Raw genomic sequence first — 23474 nt, 5'->3', positions numbered from 1 at the left:
TAAATAAGACTGTCATGATAAAATTATTCAAAGTTTGTTACAAGGAGAAAAACTTAAAAGTCACAAATACAGAAACAAAGATTTTATGTAAGAATTAAGTCTAATTTCCTTTTAGAAATAATACTAACACAGAGACAGTATAGTTACATGTTTAAGAACTGAAGGAGAAAAATGTTGGCCATTATAATGGTCACTATTATGACCGTTATTATGGTCAACATAATAATTTAAAGCTATTGCTTTCTAATGAAGTTGAAATAATGATATTTTCAAACACCTAAGTTACGGGAGGTATTGCCAGCAGTATCACACTGTGAGAAAACGGAAATCTTTCAGGCAGAAGGGATGCTGCTAGATGGGAATGTGAACTTGTACAAATACACAAGCAGCACCAGAAAGACTAATCAGAAGGTAAATGCAGAGGAAATTGTATTATCTATGTATGCTTTAAAGATAACTGTGTCCAAGCAAGGGTTATAGTAATGAAATGTGAGACTTACATGGTCTGTAAATATAAAGTGTCTGCTAATAATGACAGAAGTCAGAAGGAAAACTATTAACTAGATGGTGTTGCCTGGGAAGTCCTGTCTTGTCATCCGGTGCCCATCACCAGCACCAGTGTGACCCTCTGAGCAGTTTTAGTAAATACGAAGCCTTAGTATTCAAACATCAGTGTAACTTACATTAGCAAACTAGAGAAGAAAATAATGATAATCTTGACATAGAAATAGAATTTAACAAATTTCAGTCACTATTCCCAGAACACATTCCCAGTACAGCAAGGATAGAAGGGAATGATCTTGGTTCTTTACAGAGGGAAATGTGTTTGGTTAGTATCTGGTGTCTGCAGATTTGAACATGTCTGAGACCCCCCTCCTTGGTTTTGGCTGGTCACCATTTTCCTGGGCCATCACATGGCCTTTCCCCTAAGTGTGTGTGCCGTGACCAGGATTTCCTCTTCTTAGAAAGACAATGTTCTGAGACATTGATGTTTTCTTCACCCAAGAATTGAAATTTGTGGGGCATCTAATTCTCTTATATTTACGAAACATGGAGACCAAGAGTTTCTAGCTAAGTGGCTGAGCCCTTGTCTGACATCCATAATGTTTGTTTGGTTGAAATAAACAGCCATGAGCTAATGTCAAAGTTGACAAATGATGCCTAGGAAAGATGGGAAAGAAAGTCTTGTGTAAATAAGGAAAAAGGACGGAAGCGCATTTGGAGAACAGCAGGTGCACACAGATTAGAGAGATGCACCAGGCGGTGAGTTTAAAGAAAATGAGTTGGAAGCAGGCAAGATTTAGGATTCCCTCTGCGCAGGCCCTTGAGTCCTACTGACGGAGCTAACCATCCTCTGCGTTCCCCTCAGATTCACTTTCTTCTGTTAGAAACACTTGTCACAATTTATTACATTATTCATAGAGCTGCGTTCCATTATAGACCGCCTGCTACAAGAAAGAACTATAGCTGGCTGTTCAGTACCAATGTGCTCCCACTGAAAATAGGAGAATCTAGAAAACACTGTGATTAGTGTAGGCAGGTGGAATTAACTTGCCCTATCAAAACTAAATAGGCTTGGGACAGGCTGAGAGTAGAGACGTTGAAGAATGAATTCAGAGAAAAGTAAGTTTCCACCGTTAAGTGGGAAAGGGGGAGCATGAATCTCAAGGAATAAAAAGAATTGAGACAACAGAAAACTAAATATTTGTTGTTAGATTTTATTTAGCAGCAAGCAGGGACACCTTTATTTCTATTCTCCGCATTGACACGATAGGGCTATCATCCACCAGCAGAACAGAGTTTTACTTTATTGTAAATGAACAAAATATTGAGCACTGTAGCAGACTTTCTCAGACTGCCAGCCCCCAACACAGAGACTTAATAGTTATGAATGCTTAGCCTAAGTTTAGGTTTGTTTCTGGCTGCTTTTTTAAATTTAAATTAAGCTGTTTCTCTTCATCCACATTTTGCCTCTGGCTTTTTATCTTTCTTTCATTCTGTGTGTCCTGCTTCCTTGCTGATTCCATGTCTGTCTGTCTGGGCCTGGGTGCTACCCCTCATTTTCTCTGTTCTCTCAAGCCTAGATTCCTCTTCCAACTTCTTCTCTCTGCCTGCCAGCTCTGCCTATCTCTCTACTGCCTAGCTATTGGCCATTCAGCTTTTTATTAAACCAATCAGGTGGCTTAGGCAGGCAAGGAAAAAACAAACAATACATTTTACATAGTTAAACAAATGCAGCATAAACTAATGTAGCATACATTTATGTAGTTAAAGTAATATTCTGCAACAAAAAAATGTAACACATCTTCACATGTGTTACAGAATAAAGAAAATAATTTTTATTCTGGTATCTCTTAGTGTAATGCAGAAGGAACAGAGCTCAGACCCATCTGTTCTTAGATTATATAGTCTTAGGGTTCTGTGAACTACTAATGCATGAAGATTATGTTTTATTTTACTTTATTTCATTTCAGTATTTAAATAAACTATCTGGGGCAGGTCTATTGACATGACATGTAAGCTTTTGAAGTATTTTGAGCTCATCTTTGCTAAAGGTGGAGGCAGCTCATTTTTATCTTACTAATTTTCTTTCACACAGTGAGAAGTAATTCTGAATATTCAGAGAGCAGATTGAAACAGGTTTGATGGGTCACAAAATTATACTGGTGTTCTTATCACTTAGGAAGACAGATCCAAATCTAAAAAGGAAATGAAGACAGCATACCCTATGAATGGAATTTGTGGTGTTAAAACTATCTTCTGGAAGCAGGGGCAGTTTTAAACAATAACCTTCAGTGATTTGATTGCTTCTAAGAAAAATGTTAGGAAAATACTTAATCAGTGTTCCACTTAGTTTCACAGAATCTGCAAACTAAATATACATTCTCCGTTACAATTTGTGTGGTTGTTTTTTATAGCAATCTGTTCAGGTTTAGTGTAAAGAAAACATCAGATTTCTACAAAGTTGTACTCTTCAGAGTCCAAGATTGAGAGGATTAGTGTTGTTGCAGGTACATTTGTAGAGTCGGTGAAAGAGATGCCAGTGTGCTTAAAAACGAAGACAAATTGTCAAAGGGATTCTGGGAGTGGAGGTGGACTTTTACTTCTGAGGATTTTTTTTTAAGGCCAAGTCTTACCCAGTTTTCAGGACCTAGAAGGTGTTCAGTTAGGTTGTGTGGAATTTACAAGGTTAAATTTATGAAATATGTTTTTCATTATTTGGAAGTTACACACAGAAGCTGAAGTCTAGGAAAATCTAAACATGCTCTAAGGACAAGCCGTAATGATTCAGAAACTGCTGTGTGCTGTGTTCTGGCAGCGTGAGGTTTGTTGCTAATTTTGGGGGCACTCCTATCTTCTAGGTTATTAAGAAACAGTGCACAGTGAGTTTATAGTTTATACTTGAAATGCTGGCACTTGCTGGCTATAACAGTGTATAGTAAAGATGCCAAGCCCAGGACTAAATAAACAGAAAATTGAGTTAGGAAGCTCCATTTTTACAAATAATTCTGAAACTCTAGGATATAAAAGGGCTACACTTTAATTTTTGCTAACTTTGCTATTACTGTTGATGAAATTAAGTACAAAGTTCATTTGTTCAGACGTTATAGTATTATATTATTGCACCAATCTTTCTTTTTCTAACTGTATTTCCCATTATAAAGTTTGATATTGTAGTTTATATTGGAAGAATACAAAGTGATCTTCCACTTGCTTTGACCATTTATTTAACAGGTGTTTACTGAATTCTACCAGGTGCCAAAAGTCTGGTGTTTGAAATTCATCAGCAAAATCAAAGATTAAAATTTCTGTCTTTATAATTCTAGTCAGTGAAATAATGAAGATGATGATGATGATCTACAGTATGGGAGAAGGAAATGAGGATTCATCTTATAAAATGAGTTAAAATTTAAATGTGTGGGGAAAGAGACTAGAGATATGATTTAAGTAGTGTGAAAGCAGTCATTTTCGATGTAAGGGTGGCATGGAACACAGGCTTGAAGGTGATACTAAAACCCCACCATTTAGGTAATTTTGAGACTTGAAATTTTAAAATACTTAAAGCCTATTTGTTCTGCATGTTGCTAGCTGGCAAGAGGTGGCAGATGGGAGGAAAGTCAAAGATTCGTCTTATGTCCCTGTCTCATTAGCTGGAACGGCATTTCCACACTGCTTCTTCCCTACCTCCCAGGAATAAATGGCTTTCGAAGCTTCAGTTTGGGTCCAGCAGTGGCAAGAATGTGGCTTACTTTGAGAATTTGCTCTTGAGAGCCTTACAGCAACATAGAACATAATGTTATATCCTTTATGGGTTCTTAGAAATGCAGAAGTTCACACACTGCCCCTGAGATTGGCTCTTATGTGAGTCAGGCAACAGGCCAGCCTTGCCTTTCTCTCAGTTACAGATTCAGATGAGAAAGTTGCTTGTTTTCTGGACAGTCTTCATCAGTCTTAGCACAACTTAAAAGAGAGCTTCCTCTTTCTTCCAGGTTGTGTTCCTGGCTTCTGCATACGCAAGTCCCCAGCTCAGCGACGAGAGCTGTGCTGCCGTGGCCGCTGTGACACATTACCTGTACCTATGCCAGTTCAGCTGGATGCTCATTCAGGTTGGTTGCTCATTCACTCCTCACCACTGCCTCCAATGACTCTGGGTCCCGAGGCAGCCTTAGTGCCTGGTGTTCTCCATACTGACGGAGAAATAATTCCAATATAGCCATCACACCTTTCCCAGGGTGTAAATGCAGGAATGTGTAGTAACTTTGCCACACCAGAGAGCACAGTTAGGAAAAACGAGGCAAATCTAGCATGACTGAAAACAACAGGGTGTAGAAGAAGAAACTTGGAATATGGGTCTTATAGAATAAGCCCTTTGAACTGCATTCTCTGGATCATCATACAAGTTGTTGAAGAAAGGGAATGGTGTCAATAGATTTCGGTTTTAGGAAGATATTCCTGCGTGTGGTTACCTGGAGGAAGGGAAGAATGTCTGGGGACACCAGTTATTAGTGTTAACTGTACCGTAAGATGGTGGAACATTCCTACCAAATAGAGAAGTGTCAAGAGGAACAAAGTGAACAACTCTGGCTATTTCTTTTCATTAATGCAGAATTTGGGGTGTAGATTCATTGTCAGGAATGCAGGAGCTGGCAGTCCCTGAATTCTCTGTATCTGCTGTGAGTATCTGATGGAGAATGGCTCCCGTGCTGAGTAAGAGCAGTGAGGAGGCAAGAGTTTCCAGTGGTCAGCAGCAGTAGATGTGGCAGCGAAGCAGAGAGGGACAGAGGGAGATTCTTTTCTTTACTCTTTTCATTCTTTTTTTTTTGCAGCAGGTGTGAGACAGACAGATAGGCATGCTATGCAGAGTGAGGTTGGATATTTATTAAGTGGGTTATGACAGGAAAGGGGGAGAAGGAGAAGAGGAGAGAGAGAGAGAGAGAGAGAGAGAGAGAGAACAGAGGGAGATTCTTGAGTAGGCCTCTGGCCTTCCTCTCTCTGCATATCTCAATCCAATTATTTCCTCTCTCCAAGGTATGTTTCTGAATCTGCGGATGGGGATGATAATTTCTTACTCCTATAATTACTGCTTTATAGATCTTTCAGAATCTCCAATGTGGAAAATATGTCATTATCTCTAACATCTCTGTCAATTGATTTAAAAATAAGTCTAACATAAGCAAAACTGAAGTAGCTCCTTATTAGAATAAATTTATTAGATCTCCTAATTGCAAGATTACTTTGGGATTTGATCTAAGCTGGAGGTTTTAGTAAATGACCATGCAGGTAGGCTGTCTATCTGCCTGGACTGAGTCTGCAGTGGTTTTCTGAAGGCCTTTGTCCCTGTCCCTGACATATTCTGAGTTTCTGATTAATGATGTAGATGAAAACACAGGAAACTGCTTATCAGATCTGAAGATATCCAGAGATAAAGGGATAGTCACAGCAGGAAGCCTTCTGTGTAAGACTCCCTGTAGAACCAATATGAGAACCTATACTTATACATTGCATAATAAAAGAACAGTGTCACGGATGAACTATAATATAAATGCTGGAGATTTCACCCTAACATAAACTCAGTGGAAATGTGACGTGTGACCAGAGTACCACACAGACCTAGGTTACATGAGTAACAGTATGAAAGCAACCATGACTGCAGTATAGTCTATAATGCACTGTCATCCTAGGGACAAAGACCGTGTTCGCAGTTCACGTCCTAGCTTGTGAGGAATCAGAAGGTTCTTTCTTGGAAAGGGTTTGGGAAGATGCTTCTGAAAGAAACCCCAGGAGAGATGCTGCAGGAGACAAAGCCTGGACCAGGATTCTGCATTTGGCAGAACCAGGACAAAAACTATTAGAAAATGAAAATGTCATTCAAGTTAAGAACATTCACAGCCAGTAATACTCTCGGAGCTGAAGAGTCTAGTTTGGAAGCACAGGGAATCAAATAGTGAGTCATATTCAAACAGAGAAATGACTTTCGCATGTACTTCTGGTAGAGTCCCTGTTTCCAGGATATTAAACCCGAGGCTATATAAGATTTAACCAAAGTTAATGGAAATCTGCTTTTTCCTTGCCTACACTTCTGGTCAGCAAGGAAATCTGGTTGTGGCTGATGCATATTTAGTGGATTAACTATGTTTCTGTGTGGCTCATGGTTTAAAGAAATGGTTGCGCGTAGAGGTGAAGTATAATGTATTTCAAATGGTGCACTCCACATCCTGCACGGTTTGTGGTGTGACCACAAGGGAAAATCCAATAACTTCTGAATTTTAGGTAGGTTACTTTTAATAACTTGTTTTATGGTCAGATGTCATTTTGCCAATCTGTACTTTCCATTTATAAAATGCTGTGTGCTGAAACTCGTTTTAAAGATCTAAGTCAGTCTTAAAAATCACTATGCAGTAAGATAGGCTAGTATTAGTCCAATCCTGTGAGGCAAATCCGACTAAAACTCGAACACGAGAACATACATAGTGTGCAGAAATGCATGCAGGCGAAACAGACACATATAAAATAAATGAAAAATTTAGAAAGTCTTGAAAGAATGTTAGCACTCTGATAATTCTTCTTCCTGTTTTTTGTTTTTACCACCACAGGAAGGAATCAGATGCTATATATGGGTCACGTGATGATGATGAGTTCATCATTAATCTTTAGTCACAAAGTTAAAAGCACCAGATTTATCAGATTGGGTTGGGGTGGTGACTCAATGGGCAAAATGCAAAATGCTTGCTGACAAGACTGAGCCTGAGTTAAAGCACTGAACTCACATATTAGAAGAAAGGAATTGCTTCTAATAAGTTCTTCTCTGACCTCAACACATGTATACCCTTGCAATACACTCATTAGGACACACATAAGTAGAGATAATAAAAAATGCCCTTAAAGCAAACATTTTAAAGTAACAGCCTGATGGGTCTTTGGGTCACACTTTCAATGTCAGGATACACATTTGTAAATGGTCGCACTTTACTTTTCTGTCACGTTTGCAACACCCTATGCTAAAGTTAGATTACATTTAGACGCCAGGAGGAACCTCTAATTGATAAACAAGTTATATAACATCTCTCAGCCTATCTTGCAAATCAGGTTACAGTCACACCATCTTTGAAAACTGTGAAAATACGAAACTAACTAATCCATACAGAAAGTTGACCCTATGCCCAGCTCAGAGTGTTCACTGTGCACATTCACTTACGGTGATGCAGAGGCTAACGTGTGACTAAAATAGCAGAGATGTTGAATATTCTACTTTTGCAATGTAATTAATATCTTTCGTTTAATGAGGGATGTGTTTGCTTCGTGGGAACAGGCTGATTTTAAGAGAGGCACACACCAGCCACAAAACCTTAGCAAGGCTAATCTCTGATCTCTAGGTTAGTACGCATGCCTGTTCATCCCCGCCTCTCCCACCAACAACCTTACTCCCTTCCTCAGGCTTGGCTTTCTCTCGCAGGGGGAGTCACATAGCCACGGTGGGAATGTAACAATAACAAAGTTTGCTTATTTGGTTTTGAAACAAACAACTCACAAATTCCGTATTGGGCCAAGGATGATTGTCCTGCCCGTCTGTTTGTTCTTCGTGTAAGATCACTCAGTGTGAACACTGAAATCATTTCCCACTTCCTTAAGACGCCAGGGTCATGTTTACTCTAAGTTAGATTGACAGCGAGAATTTCAAATGTTGGAATGCCTCTCCTCTATGCTGCTGACTAGTTGTTTTGATTTTCTTTCATTTTAGAGATAACATATACTAATATTACAAAATAAAAACACGTCAGAGTGATGTCGAATCAATTGTACATCTTCCTTGCTCTTTTGAATGTTTGACATTTTTGCTTTATCCCCAACGCCATGCTCAAAGGTAAACAGTGCTAATGGTTTCCTGTGTATGCCTCCACAAATACCCCATGAGTAGACAAATATTTATAAATCCATAAACAAACACACATGTGTATCCTTGTGATTGTATATACTTTTTATGTGAATGTATATATATTTATGTTTGGGAATCTTTACTTTTACAGTGTTTAACTCTACTCTCTTCTATGCTATAATATAGCTATTTTGTAATTTATTTTGTAGTCTCTAATTAATTCTGGTTAATGATAGCAAGTTCTTTGTATTATAAATAACAGTTGTTTGCTTAGAGAGTATCCATAGAATTCCTAAATATTATGTCTTTATTATGTATGGTCATACAAGACATGCTTCCAATTGGATTACCAGATCATGGGTTCACTGAAGAACTATAGTATAAACTGTGATTGTTTGCAATATCCACATGCAGTAGACGTAAATGTAACTTTGCTTTTGTATTCATTTGGTTCAGTTTTATGACCATCATGTCACTATGTTAAATCACTGTAGAGCAACCTGCTTCCCGCACAGAGGACAGGAGAGTCTTGCATTGTCTCTACAATCTCATTCTCTCATTCCTAAGGTCACAGCTTATTCAAACTCTATTTTAATTTGAAAGTAAAGTTTCCTTGATGAATGCATTCTTAAATTAGTAAAATAGGCTAGAAATCACTATGCTTGAACATTTATATCTTCTGCCTTAACTTCTCCAAGTAGCCTGACAATGTAGAAACAAACATACAGGATCTTAATTCCTTAGTAGCAAGGGCTGGAGCATGGCCACAGGAAGAGGAACGCTAAAATTAGCCATGTTTTTCCTTTGTCATTGATTTAATTTGACAGAACTTCAAAAGTATTGAAGACAACAGGCTGATAATTACCAAGATAAAAATGACATACCCAGGAAATACTGAATTATCAAGCCTCCAACAGCCTTGCAATTCTTTTAATGCAATAAATAAAAATAAAAAAGGGAAGGAAAAGGACGTGTGAGAACATTTCTTAGATTTGCATCTAAAATGAATGATTAAGAACACGTAGTGATGAGTAGAATTAGTAGCTTGTGTGATTGCAGATTACATGTTACGCTATACATCAGTTCAGTGATTCTAGTGAAATAATTAATAACCAAGTATTATACACTGCCTGGATAAAATCTTTGTTCATATGAAATTTAAAGCATTCAAATACCCTATTTAGCCTAAAATAAATGGCATGTCTCCTTTATACTTTTCTAACATACTAATAGTTATATGAAGACGTAGTAATGAACTAATGAATTTGTGTTTATAGAATATATAAAACCATAATTCTGACTTATTAATGCCTAAAACAATGTTTTCAATTTTTTTGTATAGATACTTCTCTGTGTAGTAATGTACCCAATATGCTTATAAATACAGTCTTTAATTTTTCTTATGTATATTTGGTATAAATAATCTTATTTGGGTATTTTAGTTAGGTTTATTTTGTGTACTTTAAATGGAATCAATTAAAAATCTCGCAGTCGCAGTTACTAATTCTGGAAATGTAGTTCTTCCATGAGAGAGTGAAGACAGAGAGAGACAGAGAGGACTAAAATAATACAGCACGAAATTTCTTGAATTAAATTAGATTGATGTATATTAACTCATGAGGTCGATATTTATTTTTCAATAAATATTGATTAAATTTATGTTTTGCATTTAATATTTTAAAATTTTCGCTAGTTAACTTGTGTTCCTCTTAAAAGGAAGTTTGATGAAATAAAATTGTCTTCTAAAATTCCTTCCGAACAAAGGTTTTAAAGTACACACATACATGCACATGCATGTGTGCACACACACATGCTTGCACATATTTACATATGTGGGAGGAAATTTACAATTATTTCAATTCATAAAATAGTTATTAAACTCAATTAAAATGGTGCAAAAATATATTCATTTTCACTTATTTGATTTTCTCAAAGATTACAAGCAAAACATTTAACCAGATACTATAAAATGTGATTTTGTACACAAGATACACAAAAATTAATCTGCCACATCAATTTATATATGAATTAAGTCTCTCATTCTTTACTAAATGTTACCATAAAAGAATATGGGCAGAGAATAAACATCTCTATTTTCTTCTTGGACCATGAATCTCTACTCACATGTAAGTGTGTGTTGGTTATGGAAAGATAAGAATGTAAGGTCTTAGCTGGGTGGTGGTGGTGCATGCTTTTAATCCCAGCACTCAGGAGGCAGAGGCAGGAAGATCTCTGAATTTGAGACCAGCCTGGTCTACAAGAACTAGTTCTAGGACAGCCTCCAAAGCTACAGAGAATCCCTTTCTAGAAATATCAAGAAGAAAAAGAAAAAGAAAAAAATAAGGGTCTTATGAAAAAGATGCTAATATCAGTGTTTTTATGAACTTCTAAGGAAATAAATCTTAAATATAATTAGCCTTGGGTTATTTGTTTATTTAATGCAAGATCCTATATACCTCAGGCTATCCTAAAAGAGGCAATACAGCTGAGGGTAACCTTGAATTCCTGATTCTTCTGCTCCCACTTTGTGAGTACTGAGGTTAGAAGCATATGCCACTACATGTGACTTCAACACTCTACATCGTATTACAAAAGAGGAGTTATGAATTTAAGGACAGGAAAATGGTTAAATGTTCAGTTTATCTTTTAGCTTCAAGAATGGTTCTCGTGTGCGTACATACACGTGCGCACACACACACACACACACACACACACACACACACACAGTTACTTTAGAAGACTAAGTAAACTAAGTTAAACTGATTGAAACAGTACCGAATCATGTCAGTGGTCAGTAGATCAGAGCACTCACTCCAGCCTTCCCTGCAAACTCTTTCTCTCCAGACTTTGCTATAGCACAGCTGCTTCAGGTCAGTTTTCACAGACAGTTTAGGTGATCATGGGATTGCAAGGTGATTCAATGAAGTGATTGGTCCAGATGAATCCTTGACAAGCTGAACAGGGTCGCATGGCACATGGAGCTTCTGAGCCAATACTGTGTATGGCCGGGGGAGACGAGAGACAGGGCTTAGGAAAGGAAGTTCATAACCTAGGGATGCAACTCAAAATATGACTACCTGAATATATTAAAATAAAATTAAGGTCAAGTGTGACTCTAATGTCATGCTTTTAATATTAGTTCTTGGGAGGGGGAGTCAGGAGGATGAGGAATCCATGATTATTTTTGGCTGTATATAAAGAAAGAGAGGTAGGAGGAAAGAAAGAAAGAAGGAAAAAAAGAAAGGAAGGAAAGGAAGGAGGAAAGAAAGAAAGAACAAAGAAAGAGAAAGATAGAGAAAGAAAAAAAATTTAAGAAAGCTTAAATGAGTCAGAGAAAATCTTACATATGGACCACATGGTTGACAAGAATAATTAAAATATTTTACAATAGTATTTCCAACCTATACTGTGAAAAATGATATACAATGTAATGCTTTCTTCATAGTATATTTCAGTGATTGGATCTTGTTAGGAAGGCATTTACATTTTTTCAAACTGACAGAAGTTTATGACACAGAGCTAGCTTTCCTGAATCAAGTCATTGAGAATCCAGTGATACTATGAAGTCCTGCACGGATGAACCTAGAAAACAATTTTCTCAACTTCCCACTTTCTCTTAGCTAAGACTGTGGCTGAGATGTTCCTGGAAGGCTCAGCTGTCCTCCGTGAGGAATTACCATCTGTGTGAAAGCAGACATCAGAGAAAACCCTAAGCCTTACCAAGCTGAATGAATGGAGACATCATCCACTACACCCTTCCATCTGGACACTTGCCCCTTCTGCAGTGCAGGTTGACCCACTCTGCAGACGCACATAGACACATCCTGTGTTAGGGTGTATATTGCACAACTGGTGCGTCTGGAGTGACCTTTAGCTTGGCTGACTTTGTCCTCTAATAACCAGCATTGACTGCTTCAGCATCCTGTACACAGCAGTTGCTGGTTTGAGTCTACACCCGATGCTAAGTGTAGAGGGAGGTGTGCACAGAGGTGGGGTAGCACAACAAGCTTTGGCCTTAATCACTTTTAAAGAGGAGTTAGAACAAAATTGTATGAGCAACAATTCAAAACATGCTTTATAATTGCATTTATATGCAGATGTGCATAAAGATAAGGAAATAAATTCAAAGACAAAAATCTCCAAGGAACCAAATGTTTTTATTCTTCCCAAGTTTAGCCTCGTATAATCCCTCTGGACCGAAATGGTGCAGATAGGATCTTGCTCAGAAGCCTCAGTAAACAGCTCTCAAAGCCTCCCACAGCATGAGACATACTTGTTTCCACTCGAAAGGGCTTACACTGTGTCATTCGAGTTTGGGGCATAAGTTATTTATGCTTGTCCACATCTTTCTAGGAGACTTGAGGAACTGGTGACATTTTCCAGGGGGAACCATGTGTGCGCTCAGCAGTTTGCATGACCAGCCCTCACTGCAGTTTTCTAATAACCATGCATGATAAAGAAGCAGAGAGCGTACAGATGCTGCCCCTTCTGGAGTTGGTCCTCCTCAGGAACATGTGTGTGAAGTCATGTATACCTGTACTCCACACATTGACTTGAGAAGGGGGACTTTTGCAGGAAGGAGATATAATGGGGTGCTGTGACAGCCATTGTCATTGCTGTACTCAGTAATAGCTAAGTAAGGCAATCAAGGAAAGAAAATGGTAGAAGACAGAAACGATAACTTCTGGATCTGGCCTTGACACAAGCTTGAGCTGGTCCTTGGGGACGGTGATGGCATCTATGTGCTTTATTTTCCACATTCCATCTGGCCTAATCTGTCCCTACGTCCTCCGAACTCGCGGCATGTGCCCCTTGTATACTTTTATCCTAGGAACTAGAAGATATGTGATATGGTTTTGATATAAAATAAGTGTTTCTCTTATTCATTTGGTGCCCTTTTGTTAGAATCTATGATTCAAAATAGTAACTCACATCCCACCCTTTCAACGATGCACCCTCAGTGGCTAACCTGACCTCTGATATTCACTATAGTCAAGTAAATGAACAAGAAAGTGCAAACAGACTACAATCTTTCTTGATTTTTCTCCATTCATAGTCGCACTGTGTTTCGGGTTCAGTAGTCCTGCATACACACACTGTTAAGAGAGAGCCTGGCTCTCCTCTGTATTGGGCGCTCATGTACAAAAGCTGTCAAAATCTCTGAAAGTTCAGAGGCATTCTTTCTTCATCCTCATCACGAATTTGTTCCTATGGGAAGTGGTTTGGGTGACAGACAGTGTTTGTTTTTTCAGAGGCATGTTTACAGACACTCAGAAGATCATGACAAAGTTTAAGGCAGAACATAGTAGGGAAAAGAAAAGAGCAGTTAGATTAAATATTTTCTCATGTTCCCAGAGTTTTTAAAAATGCCACAGGTTTTTTGAATATCTAAAATAAAGGAATATTGTAACTTAAAAATGATCCAACTTAAACTATTTTTATGAAGCTGATCTTCCCCGTCATTGCTAGTGACCCTGCGTGTCTACACCAGCAGAGCTGGATCTTGTGCCACTAACCCCAAGCCTGCTCATATCTCTTCCTTCCCTAGTCTGTGAACTTCTGGTACGTGCTGGTGATGAGTGACGAGCACACCGAGAGGCGATACCTGCTCTTTTGCCTTCTGAGCTGGGGCCTTCCGTCTTTTGTGGTGATTCTCCTCATAGTTATTCTGAGAGGAGTCTATCGTCAGGATATGTCGCAGATCTATGGACTCATCCACGGTGACTTGTGAGTAATCCAAGCAGCACGCTGCTGTCTTGGGTTTTGGGTACTTTCACTGGTCCCTGTACTGGTAGAGAGGAACACAGCTGGAAGAGGGGCCTAAGTGCAGGCTTTTCACACCTGTGCTTTTGCTCACTTTCTGAAGCTGTCCTTTGTCTAGTCATTCATCCCTTTAAAAATGAAATCATTGCCTGTGGATTAGCAGTTTTCTCAGGTGAGAGGTATTAAGTAACCAACAGTAGATTATATCTTAGCGTAACAGTTTACCCAGATTAGACAAATAGTAAGAGACGACAAATCAAATCACCGTGAACATTTTGATAATGAATCAATGGAAAATTCTGGTATTAACCTCACATGTCAAGGATAAAGCCTATTTAGTTCCTTCTCAAATGGATTTTTCCGCTTTCCTTTGAAGAGTTTACCATACCGTCATGGTGTCTCCATCTACAGAACCTTCAGGTAACAGGCTTGAGCTTTCAACCGCAGAGAACACAATGCATGTTTAGATTTTATAATGAGAAATTTGCAATTGTAATTTATTGAATCAAGTATATACCAGACTCAGAAATAAACTATGCAAAGATCTTAATCTTCAAGCTAAAAATCTTATCTGGATTTCCTAAAAACAAAAATAAATCTGTTTGCTTAAAACAAAAATAAAGCTGACATGAGTTCACAAAGGGTCTGTAAGTTGCCACACTAAACTGTAGAAACTCTGCATTTAAAGTTTATATTTTATATTATTTGGAAATATTTTCAGTTCTTTATTGTTTTTCTAAGTTTTTCAGTGGTCTGATGTTTATTGTTGATTAGACAAATTTGAAAGGAATGAGGGTGAAATTCAATGGTGCTTAATAAGGACAAATCAAAGTTTTCTATGTGGGGAAAAAAAGAGTAAAAGTGTCCTAAGTTTTATTTCTGGTTTGAATCTTGATCTAGGATTCATATTCTTTCTAGCTTCTTTGGTACATTTGGGGAAGTCTGCTGCCTCTGTGTGTGGAGTAATATTATATACAGAGTTGTCTGTATTTCTTTAAACAAGAAAACACCAATCAGTCCATGAGCATATAGTAAATAAGGGACGGTGTGATGCATTATAGGCTCCAACAAAAACAGGAAACATGGAGGAATTGGGAGATGAGACGGCTGGGGTGAGTGTACATCCTGGGAACAGTTACACTTTCATGGTTAGTGCCAAGCCCTGCATCCAGCCCCAACTCTCTTTGCCTTTCGCATTAAAGACATTGAATAAGAGCAAAGGTCTAGCTTGGGGAGCAGAGGAGAATGGCAGTTACATCACTGCCCCAATCTGTTGTCTTCACGTGGGACATCTTCAGCAGGAGCGGCAGACACTGACAGAGCAGAGGAGACAGCAAGGCCAACCTTAGAAGTCTACTTGCAGTTCTGACCCCACTCCTGCGAACTGGGGAGAAGGCTTTTAAAACCAATGTCACTGTTTGTGTTGGCACACACCGGCAGGCTATTTATATTCATCATCATTTTGTCTTCTTACTGGGTCAAGAAGAACCTCTCATACTGATTACTTTATGGCATCGTATTTTGTTTATGTAAACTCCAGAAGATGACAATCGATGTCATTTCAAAATAAGAATATACATATCTTGCTATTAAATTTTGAAATGCTAGTTAATTTTTTCAAGTTTCTGCATCATCCTTTTTTTGAACACAAATAAATCATGAGTAAAGAGCTGGTGGCTGGTGGCAACTCCTTTCTTATGTGAACTCTTTAGGGGTAGCTTTAATAATGCTTTACATATCTTCCCAGCCGTGACGAATGGGAGCCCAGGAGAACCTCTCCTACTGCTTTCTAGAGGATTGTCACAGAAGTAAGAGCTCACAGGAACATCCAGATGAACGTACTCTCAAAACACTTATCTTCTCAAATTTAAAAAAAAAAAAAGTGATGTCTTAGAGCAGCCAAACTGTAGTAAGTGATCAGTATACTAACTTATATCTGGCTTTAATGCTATAGATTAGTAGATCCAAAGTGACTAATCTTATATTGTAATTCCTTTTCTCCCTAATTCACATACAACTTTCTTCTTTGTTACCCAAGGAACTCAAATCGCAGATAATCCTGTTTTTCAATAGAACTTCAGTCTCAACATAAGGGCAGAAAATAGTTTTTATTAGCATTAAAGCCCCAGAAACCTGCATAGCCATGTCACAACATGCCTTCTTGAGGTCCCATGGTGGAAGCTGTGGTTGTGAGATGTACATGGCAGTTACCCACTGACTGGTGATGGCTTGCCAATTATACATGTCTTTCTTGCTTGCATGGAGATTTTTGTAATTAAATCTTTAATGCTTTTGTATGTGAAAGTCGCTGATTTTCTAAGATTTTGTTGAAATGAAGGTGGTATTGATTTCATAAAATGGGAGGTCTGAGGTTATGTCTTCCTCAGAATGCTGGGGACAGTGCTCGTGGAACCGTCCACGACTTTCTTAGCAGGAAGGCTTTTAATTAAAGTTGCATTTTCTTTAAAATATCTCACTATTTATATTTTCTATTTCTAATGTTGTTTAGAATTTTGTAAATTGTCATATTTCTCTGAATTTTCCATCTCATTTAGCTAATATTTATAAGCTCCCGGCAATCCATCCTTTCCATTTTTGGTATTGATAGGTAGTGTATATATATATATGTAGTAGTGTATTGGTTAATAGTACACATTGATTAAGGATAGCCCAAACCAAATTTTTTACTAAATAATTTATATGATTCAGAAGTAATGTTTTCATGAATACAGTGAATAACTGAAAATATAATGCTCTCTAACTATGTTTGTCTATGTATCTTCAGAAGCATTATTAACTGCTATTGTGATTACTATCTTTTTCTATGATAACCTCCTATGGTTGGCTTTTTTTGTTTTAACCTAAAACTAATGCCTCTATATCATATAATGTGGCATATTATAAATATATCTTTCAGAATGATGTAAAGCTATACACTATCTGGAATTAAAAAATAATGAATCCTTAGAAACACACACACAAATAAAATAAACAAACTAACAAAAATAAACATAAATCTATGTGGAAATTTTTGTTCTACTCATACCAACTAGAATGGCCATCAACAAGAAAACAATAAGAGCAGATGTTGCTGAGGCTGTGAGAGAAAAAAAAGAACACTATTGTGTTGCCAGTAGAAATATGAATTAGTTCAGTAATCATGAATGTTAGCTTGGAGGTGCCTCAAAACCCAAGAATAGAAGTCCCATGTTATTTAGTTATCCCAGTCCTGTGACCTTCTAGAAGTTCATGTCAGATAAAGAAGAGGCAATGAATGGCATGCCTGTAGTATTGCTGCAGCGTTCACAGCAGCCACGTCATAGAATGGCATGCCTGTAGTGTTTCTGCGGCGTTCACAGCAGCCACGTCATATAGAATCACCCCCAAGTTCTCTCAGCAGGTGAAGAGTTGAAGCAAATGTGCTATACAGAAAAAAATAGAAGATTACTCATCTCAAAAGAATGAGTCGTGTCATTTCCAGAAAAATGTGTAGGGCTAGAGATTGTCATCTTCCATGAAAACCTGACGCAGACAGGCAGTAGTCACGTGTTGTCTCTCATAGTAGAGACTAGTGGTGAGGGGATCATAAAGTAGAGTGCAAACCACTGGGAAAGCAGAAAGGGTTGAAGAGAAGGGGTGACGGGTATGTGGGAGAGTTGGGTAAAATATGATGGAAATATGCCATATCTGTCTGCAGAAAGTACATAATGAAACCCATTACTCTGTACAACTAATATATATGCCAGTAAGACGTCACCCTCAAGAGGCTTTGAACATCCTTGAGAGGTGCTCTGATGAAGGTCCTCTAGCCGGCAAGCACCCAGCTTTTGAATCTGAAGCCATGTCTCTTCTTACCCACAGCCTACAGTGATGAACTATTTTCCAGTCCAACTATTGATTCTTAATCTTTTCCTAATGCATGTCTGGTCTTAGTCACCGCCTATTTTACCCCCACTGCTGTTCTGCGGCCTCTCTTGTCTTTGGGGTGGGGGGTTGTCTGACCACTGCTGTTCTTTGGCCTCTCTTATCTTCGGGGTGGGGGGTTGTCTGACGTACTTCTTGACTCATAATGGTTTCACGTTGTAATATTCTGTCCCAAATTGTTGGTGTTTTAGTTCTAGTTGCTCTTCATAACTCCAAGGTCATGATTCAGTAGGTTCCACTGCTCAGCACTGCTGCTGACCTGTTTCTCAGATTAGCCCTCCAAGCCACCCCCATTTGTTGCCTTTTGTGGATGAACTTCTTCATGTGTGTTAGAGTATCGAATGTTTACATTGTTTATAACTCAGCTTATTTTTCTTCACTTAGTACATCCTTATTTTTCTCCAGAGTAACACCTTATATATCAATTTAGTAAGTCCCTATTTTCAGAGTGAAACACTCCTCTGATGGTGTTCAGTGAATCTTTTGGCTGTGTCAATGATGCTATACAAAAAAATGCTGATTTGTGTCAGTTTTGTAGCTTGAGATTCAGCCTGGTCATCACTATCTAATTATAGATATATAATGATTTAATAAATTTATGAATGATACAGCATTTAACTTATCCTTGAGTGGAATAGATTAACTAAGAAAAGGAAACTATTTAACAGACCAGGATTAAATTTATACAAGTGAAGATACAAAATTTCAGGAAAAACTTTAATGATATATATAAAGTGTATATGTGTACATGTGTGTATGTATGTATAATAATATATTCTTTTCTCTTTATATAACTACTCTTTCTCCACCTGCAGTCACTGTCTCTGTCATCTTCTTGTACCCCCTCTCTTACTCTCCTTTTTTATATTCCGTGCCTGATCCAATAATGATTAGTTAAAATATATATGATATATCTGGAGCTCATAAAATAATGCTAAATATCTAAACATTTTAAATGCTACGGGTGTCATAAAATCTTGTAATAAATTAATCTTTTTGCACACAAAAGATCAAAGTCTAATTTGGCATGACTAATGAATTTGTGGAGCTCATTTAATTCACACAACCTCACTTAGAGATAGGCCTAAGGAGTCACAAAGTGGAAATGTGCTTCCGTAATGTAGAATATCTAAACTATACCTACACTTGATTCCTTGTCACTGAGACAGATGAGTCTGTAACTTCTGGGGAATTCTCCTGTTCAAAGCTAATAAAAGTCTTTGATGAATTAATACTTATATCAAATAATAGTGGATGCAAGCAAATCTGCCCCTGAACGATGGTTATTGACGACCAGTAGCATCTGCAGGGCATCCCTATGGAATAGTTGATGCTGGACGTCTTTCAAAGTCATTAAATATTTTTCTTGGGTTGGCTTCTGCAGGCAGAACAAAATACAGAACTGAGTCAAAGCCACAAGAAGAATATGGTCTTGAGGGTGATTAATAAGGACTGTTAACAGACCGGATCTACAATCACCTCAGAGGCAAACTTTCACTGTGCCTGTGAGGGGTTGTCTATATTACATTAACAGGGGAAGAAGGACTCACCATGCATGTAGGAGGCACCATTCTATGGACTGGTGTCCTGGACTGAAATAAGAATGCAGTGTAATCATTCATCTGTCTTTGCTTCCTGCCTGTGGACATACTATGACAGGCTTCCCCAAGCTCCTGTCCCCATGAGTCCCCTGCAGTGATTGGCCACACCCTGTGCTTTGTACCAAACCCTACTGCTTTAATGTGCTCCATCAGTATATTTTGTCACAGCAATAGCAAAAGCAAGGAATACAGTTTCAAAATGAGAATATGACATTCATCTAGCACCTAACTCACATGGAAACTTGTGGATAGAATGAATGGGAATGAGTTTCAAATTCATGACAATTACTGAAGACAACAATATCATTTGCCTTGATTTTTCTCTTCCATATTTCTTTTAAGATAATTTTATTAATTGAGATTTTTATACAATTTATTTTGCTCATATTTACCTCCTACACCAAACTCCTACCAGATTCACCCCTTCCTCCATATCCACCAAACTTCATGCTCTTGCTATTTAAAACAAAGAAACAAACAAAACCTTCATATAACCTTCACGTGTCTCAGTGCACTTAGGTGTGACCTGCCTTAGAGAGGTGATCTCCTGGAAGCTATCAAAGACCAGCAGCTCCTCAACTAGACAAGGAATTTCCTGACCACCTCACCATTTTCATGATTTGGTCTTTCCCAAGATTTGGTCTGGCTTGGTCTTGGGAAGGTCTTGTGCATGCTGCCACAGTGAGAGTGAGTTCATAGGTGAGTTCACCTCCCTTATTGTGTCCAGAAAACATTGCTTCCTTACAGTCGCTCACTGCCTCTGACTCTTAGAATCTTTTGATGTTCTCTTCTGCGTTGATACCGGAGCCTTGACTCGGGGGCAGGGTGGAGGTGGTCTAAGCATTCCATTTAGGATTGAACACTACATAATCTTATTCTCTGCACTTGGATCAATTACGGTTCTTCCTATTAACTGCCACCTACTGCAAGAAGCTTCTCTGATGTGGACTGAGAGATGCACTAATCTATGGGTATAATTATGTCATTAAGAGCTGTTTTAGCCCTGTGTCCATTCAGCATTATAATAATAATAGGTTCTCACCTGCAGCCTGTAACCAGTACAGCCACAAGTTCTTGGTTTCAGTATTTCTTTCTCTAATCAGCAAGAGCCCAACATGTTAATAAATATCAATAATAGTAAAAATGGTGAGGTAATGGTGATAAGTCGTTTTGTACTTTCAAAGTGCTGGTTTCTTCTCTTTGGTGCCGATTGGCATTCGATAAATATTTATTGAGTTATGGTTATGCTCAAAGTTCCTAGAAACCAAGTTTTATGATCTACTTTAGATTCTCTTAACAAATATTAATTTTTAGCCTACCCGATTTTCCTGCTCCTAAACTGAATTATCTGTCTTATAAATTGTTCAGTTCTCAGAAACAATCTAATTTTTCTAGCTGTATTAGGAAAAATGTTACTAATATAGAATATACATCTTCATGATCTAAATTAGAACTAAGCAGAAGTAATTGTTCTCTGTAGGATATATGATACCTTATGAGAATATTTTCAGTAAATTGATTAAAAGTGAATCATTAAAAAATGCTTATAAATGCAGGGAGCTTGTTTTACCTGATTTCTGAGGGTTGAAAGAGCAGGTATCATCTAAGGAAAGGAATGCTGTAACCACCTCTTCCTGGATTGCTGGGCTGGGAGGTGTACCATCACCCACATGCACAAGCACAGGCACACACAAACAGGAAGCTTAGCATTTCCCACCCATCAGATCCTAAAATAAAAAGGATTTGTGCCTCCCATCGTGTTTCTCAGCTTGTTTTATGTAGTAGTCAGTAAAGCAACACAAAGGAAAATGTAACTCTTTCCAAGTGCACTCGGTATAAATTAGTTAATGGAGTGTGATTTCAGATACCCCCTGGTACACATTGATAGCTGGTCCCCTACAGAACCTAGGGATGGGAGCATCTTTCTTGTTTCCCTAAAGATCAGGCATATACTTCAAGCACATCATGTTTCAGATCATATGTCAAACATCGGTAGCATCCTGAACTACTTACTTGTAAATATGCTCAGAGTTGGACTTTGTGCAACAGGGGCTCATTTCCTTCTGCTAGTGCTCAATTGTTCCCACACCCAGTCCCCCAGTCTCAGCTCGCAGTCTTAGCAGCACCCTGGGCTCTTCAGACTGCTCACCTGTCTCCCCAAGAAACATCCCAGCTGCAATCTGAGTGTATATAACCCTGCTCTTTACAAGTGGACCACGGGAACTTTATAAAGTGACACACCCAATCTCAGGTCTGTGGAGAGCCTCACACAAGCATTCCCTCATTCACTTCACACAAGTGTTCCCTCATTTTGATTGAAGTCCTTTATGATGTTTTGTGTAATATGAAGGTCGTTGATTTTGTATGCAAATCTTTCACCCTGTAAGCTTCTGGTAGTAAGCCTAGTCTTTAATGGCTGAACCATCTCTGCAGCCATCTCTGCGTTTTATGGCTAATGGATGTTGAACTTTATAAAAGCATTTTTGTAAACCTTGAAGCCAGTTGTTTGATTAGTCTCCTTTATATCAATGTGGTCTGTGATAATATTGAATGAAACCACCTAGAATTCCATAATACCGAAATTTTTCCTTATAAAATGCTTTTTATAAAACTCAACATGCATTCACAAGACAATAGCGAAGATGAAGGAATTAAGAAAGTTTCCTTTTCCTTAGATCTGTTAGTTACTTTCTTTAGTTTGTAGACTTTTTAGGCTAGCAAGAATTAAAACGTGGGTATTGTGCTTCTTAGCTGTTGTGTATTATCTTCTTTAGTGTGGTAGGATTATTTTAATTTATTCCTTCTCCTAGTACTTCCACACCTCTATTCTCTAGCCCTTTTGGTTTGTAGCTCTCTTTCGTGAAACTGCCTTTTTGATTGTTTGTTTGTTTTGCTTCACATAACAGTGTTTTGATTGCTTTATTAAAGTAGTTGACGTTTTCTTCTTTTTATTTTTTTTAACTTTTATTTATTATTATTATTATTAAAAATTTTCACCTCCTCCCCTCCTCCCATTTCCCTCCCCCTACCCCCCACCCGTCCCTCTCCATTCCAAAGAGCAGTCAGGGTTCCCTTCCCTGTGGAAAGTCCAAGGTTCTCCCCCTTCCATCCAGGTCTAGGAAAGTGAGCATCCAAACAGATTAGGTTCTCACAAAGCCAGTACATGCAGTAGAATCAAAACCCAATGCCATTGTCCTTTTCTTCTCAGTCAGCCCTCCTTGTCAGCCATGTTCAGAGAGTCCGATTTGATCACATGGTCCATCAGTCCCAGTCAAACTGGCCTTGGTGAGTTCTCATTAGATCAACCCCAACATCATAGTGGGTGGGCGCATCCCTTGTGGTCCTGACTTCCTTGCTCATGTTCTCTCTCTCCTTCTGCTTTTCATTTGGACCTTGGGAGCTCAGTCCAGTGCTCCAATGTGGGTCTCTGTCTCTATCTCCATCCATTGCCAGATGAGGGTTCTATGGTGATATCCAAGATATTCATTAGTGTGGCTATAGGATAGGGCCAGTTCAGGTGCCCTCTCCTCAGCTGCTCAAGGAACAAGCTGGGAACATCTCCTTGGACACCTGGGAACCCCTCTAGAGTCCAATCTCTTGCCAATCCTAAAATGGCTCCCTTAATTAAGATCTATACTTCCCTGTTCCCATATCCACTCTTCCTCCATCCCAACCAAACTCAAGAAACTAGACTTTAAAATATTAATTAACCCAATTAAAAAATGGGGTTCTGAACTTAACAGAGAATTCTCAACTGAAGAAGTTTGAATGGCCAAAAGACACTTAAGGTCATGTTCAACCTCCTTAGCGAT

The 23474-nt window shown here is 38.4% G+C and overlaps 1 protein-coding gene across 1 annotated transcript in view; it reads left to right on the top strand.

The window, feature by feature from the left end:
* Adgrv1 (adhesion G protein-coupled receptor V1) overlaps positions 1 to 23474 on the top strand; it is a 504420-nt gene that overhangs the window by 311672 nt on the left and 169274 nt on the right. Inside the window, exons 83-84 of the mRNA XM_087896763.1 lie at positions 4491 to 4607; positions 13923 to 14101. Of these exons, the coding sequence (XP_087752889.1) occupies positions 4491 to 4607; positions 13923 to 14101 (296 nt within the window). The remainder of the gene's footprint in view (positions 1 to 4490; positions 4608 to 13922; positions 14102 to 23474) is intronic.

Source organism: Myodes glareolus, chromosome 15, assembly GCF_982192425.1.
Source record: "Myodes glareolus chromosome 15, mMyoGla1.1, whole genome shotgun sequence".
Taxonomy (NCBI): Eukaryota; Metazoa; Chordata; class Mammalia; order Rodentia; family Cricetidae; genus Myodes; species Myodes glareolus.
Note: the sequence above shows the minus strand (reverse complement) of the source record. Positions and strands in the feature narration are given on the sequence as shown.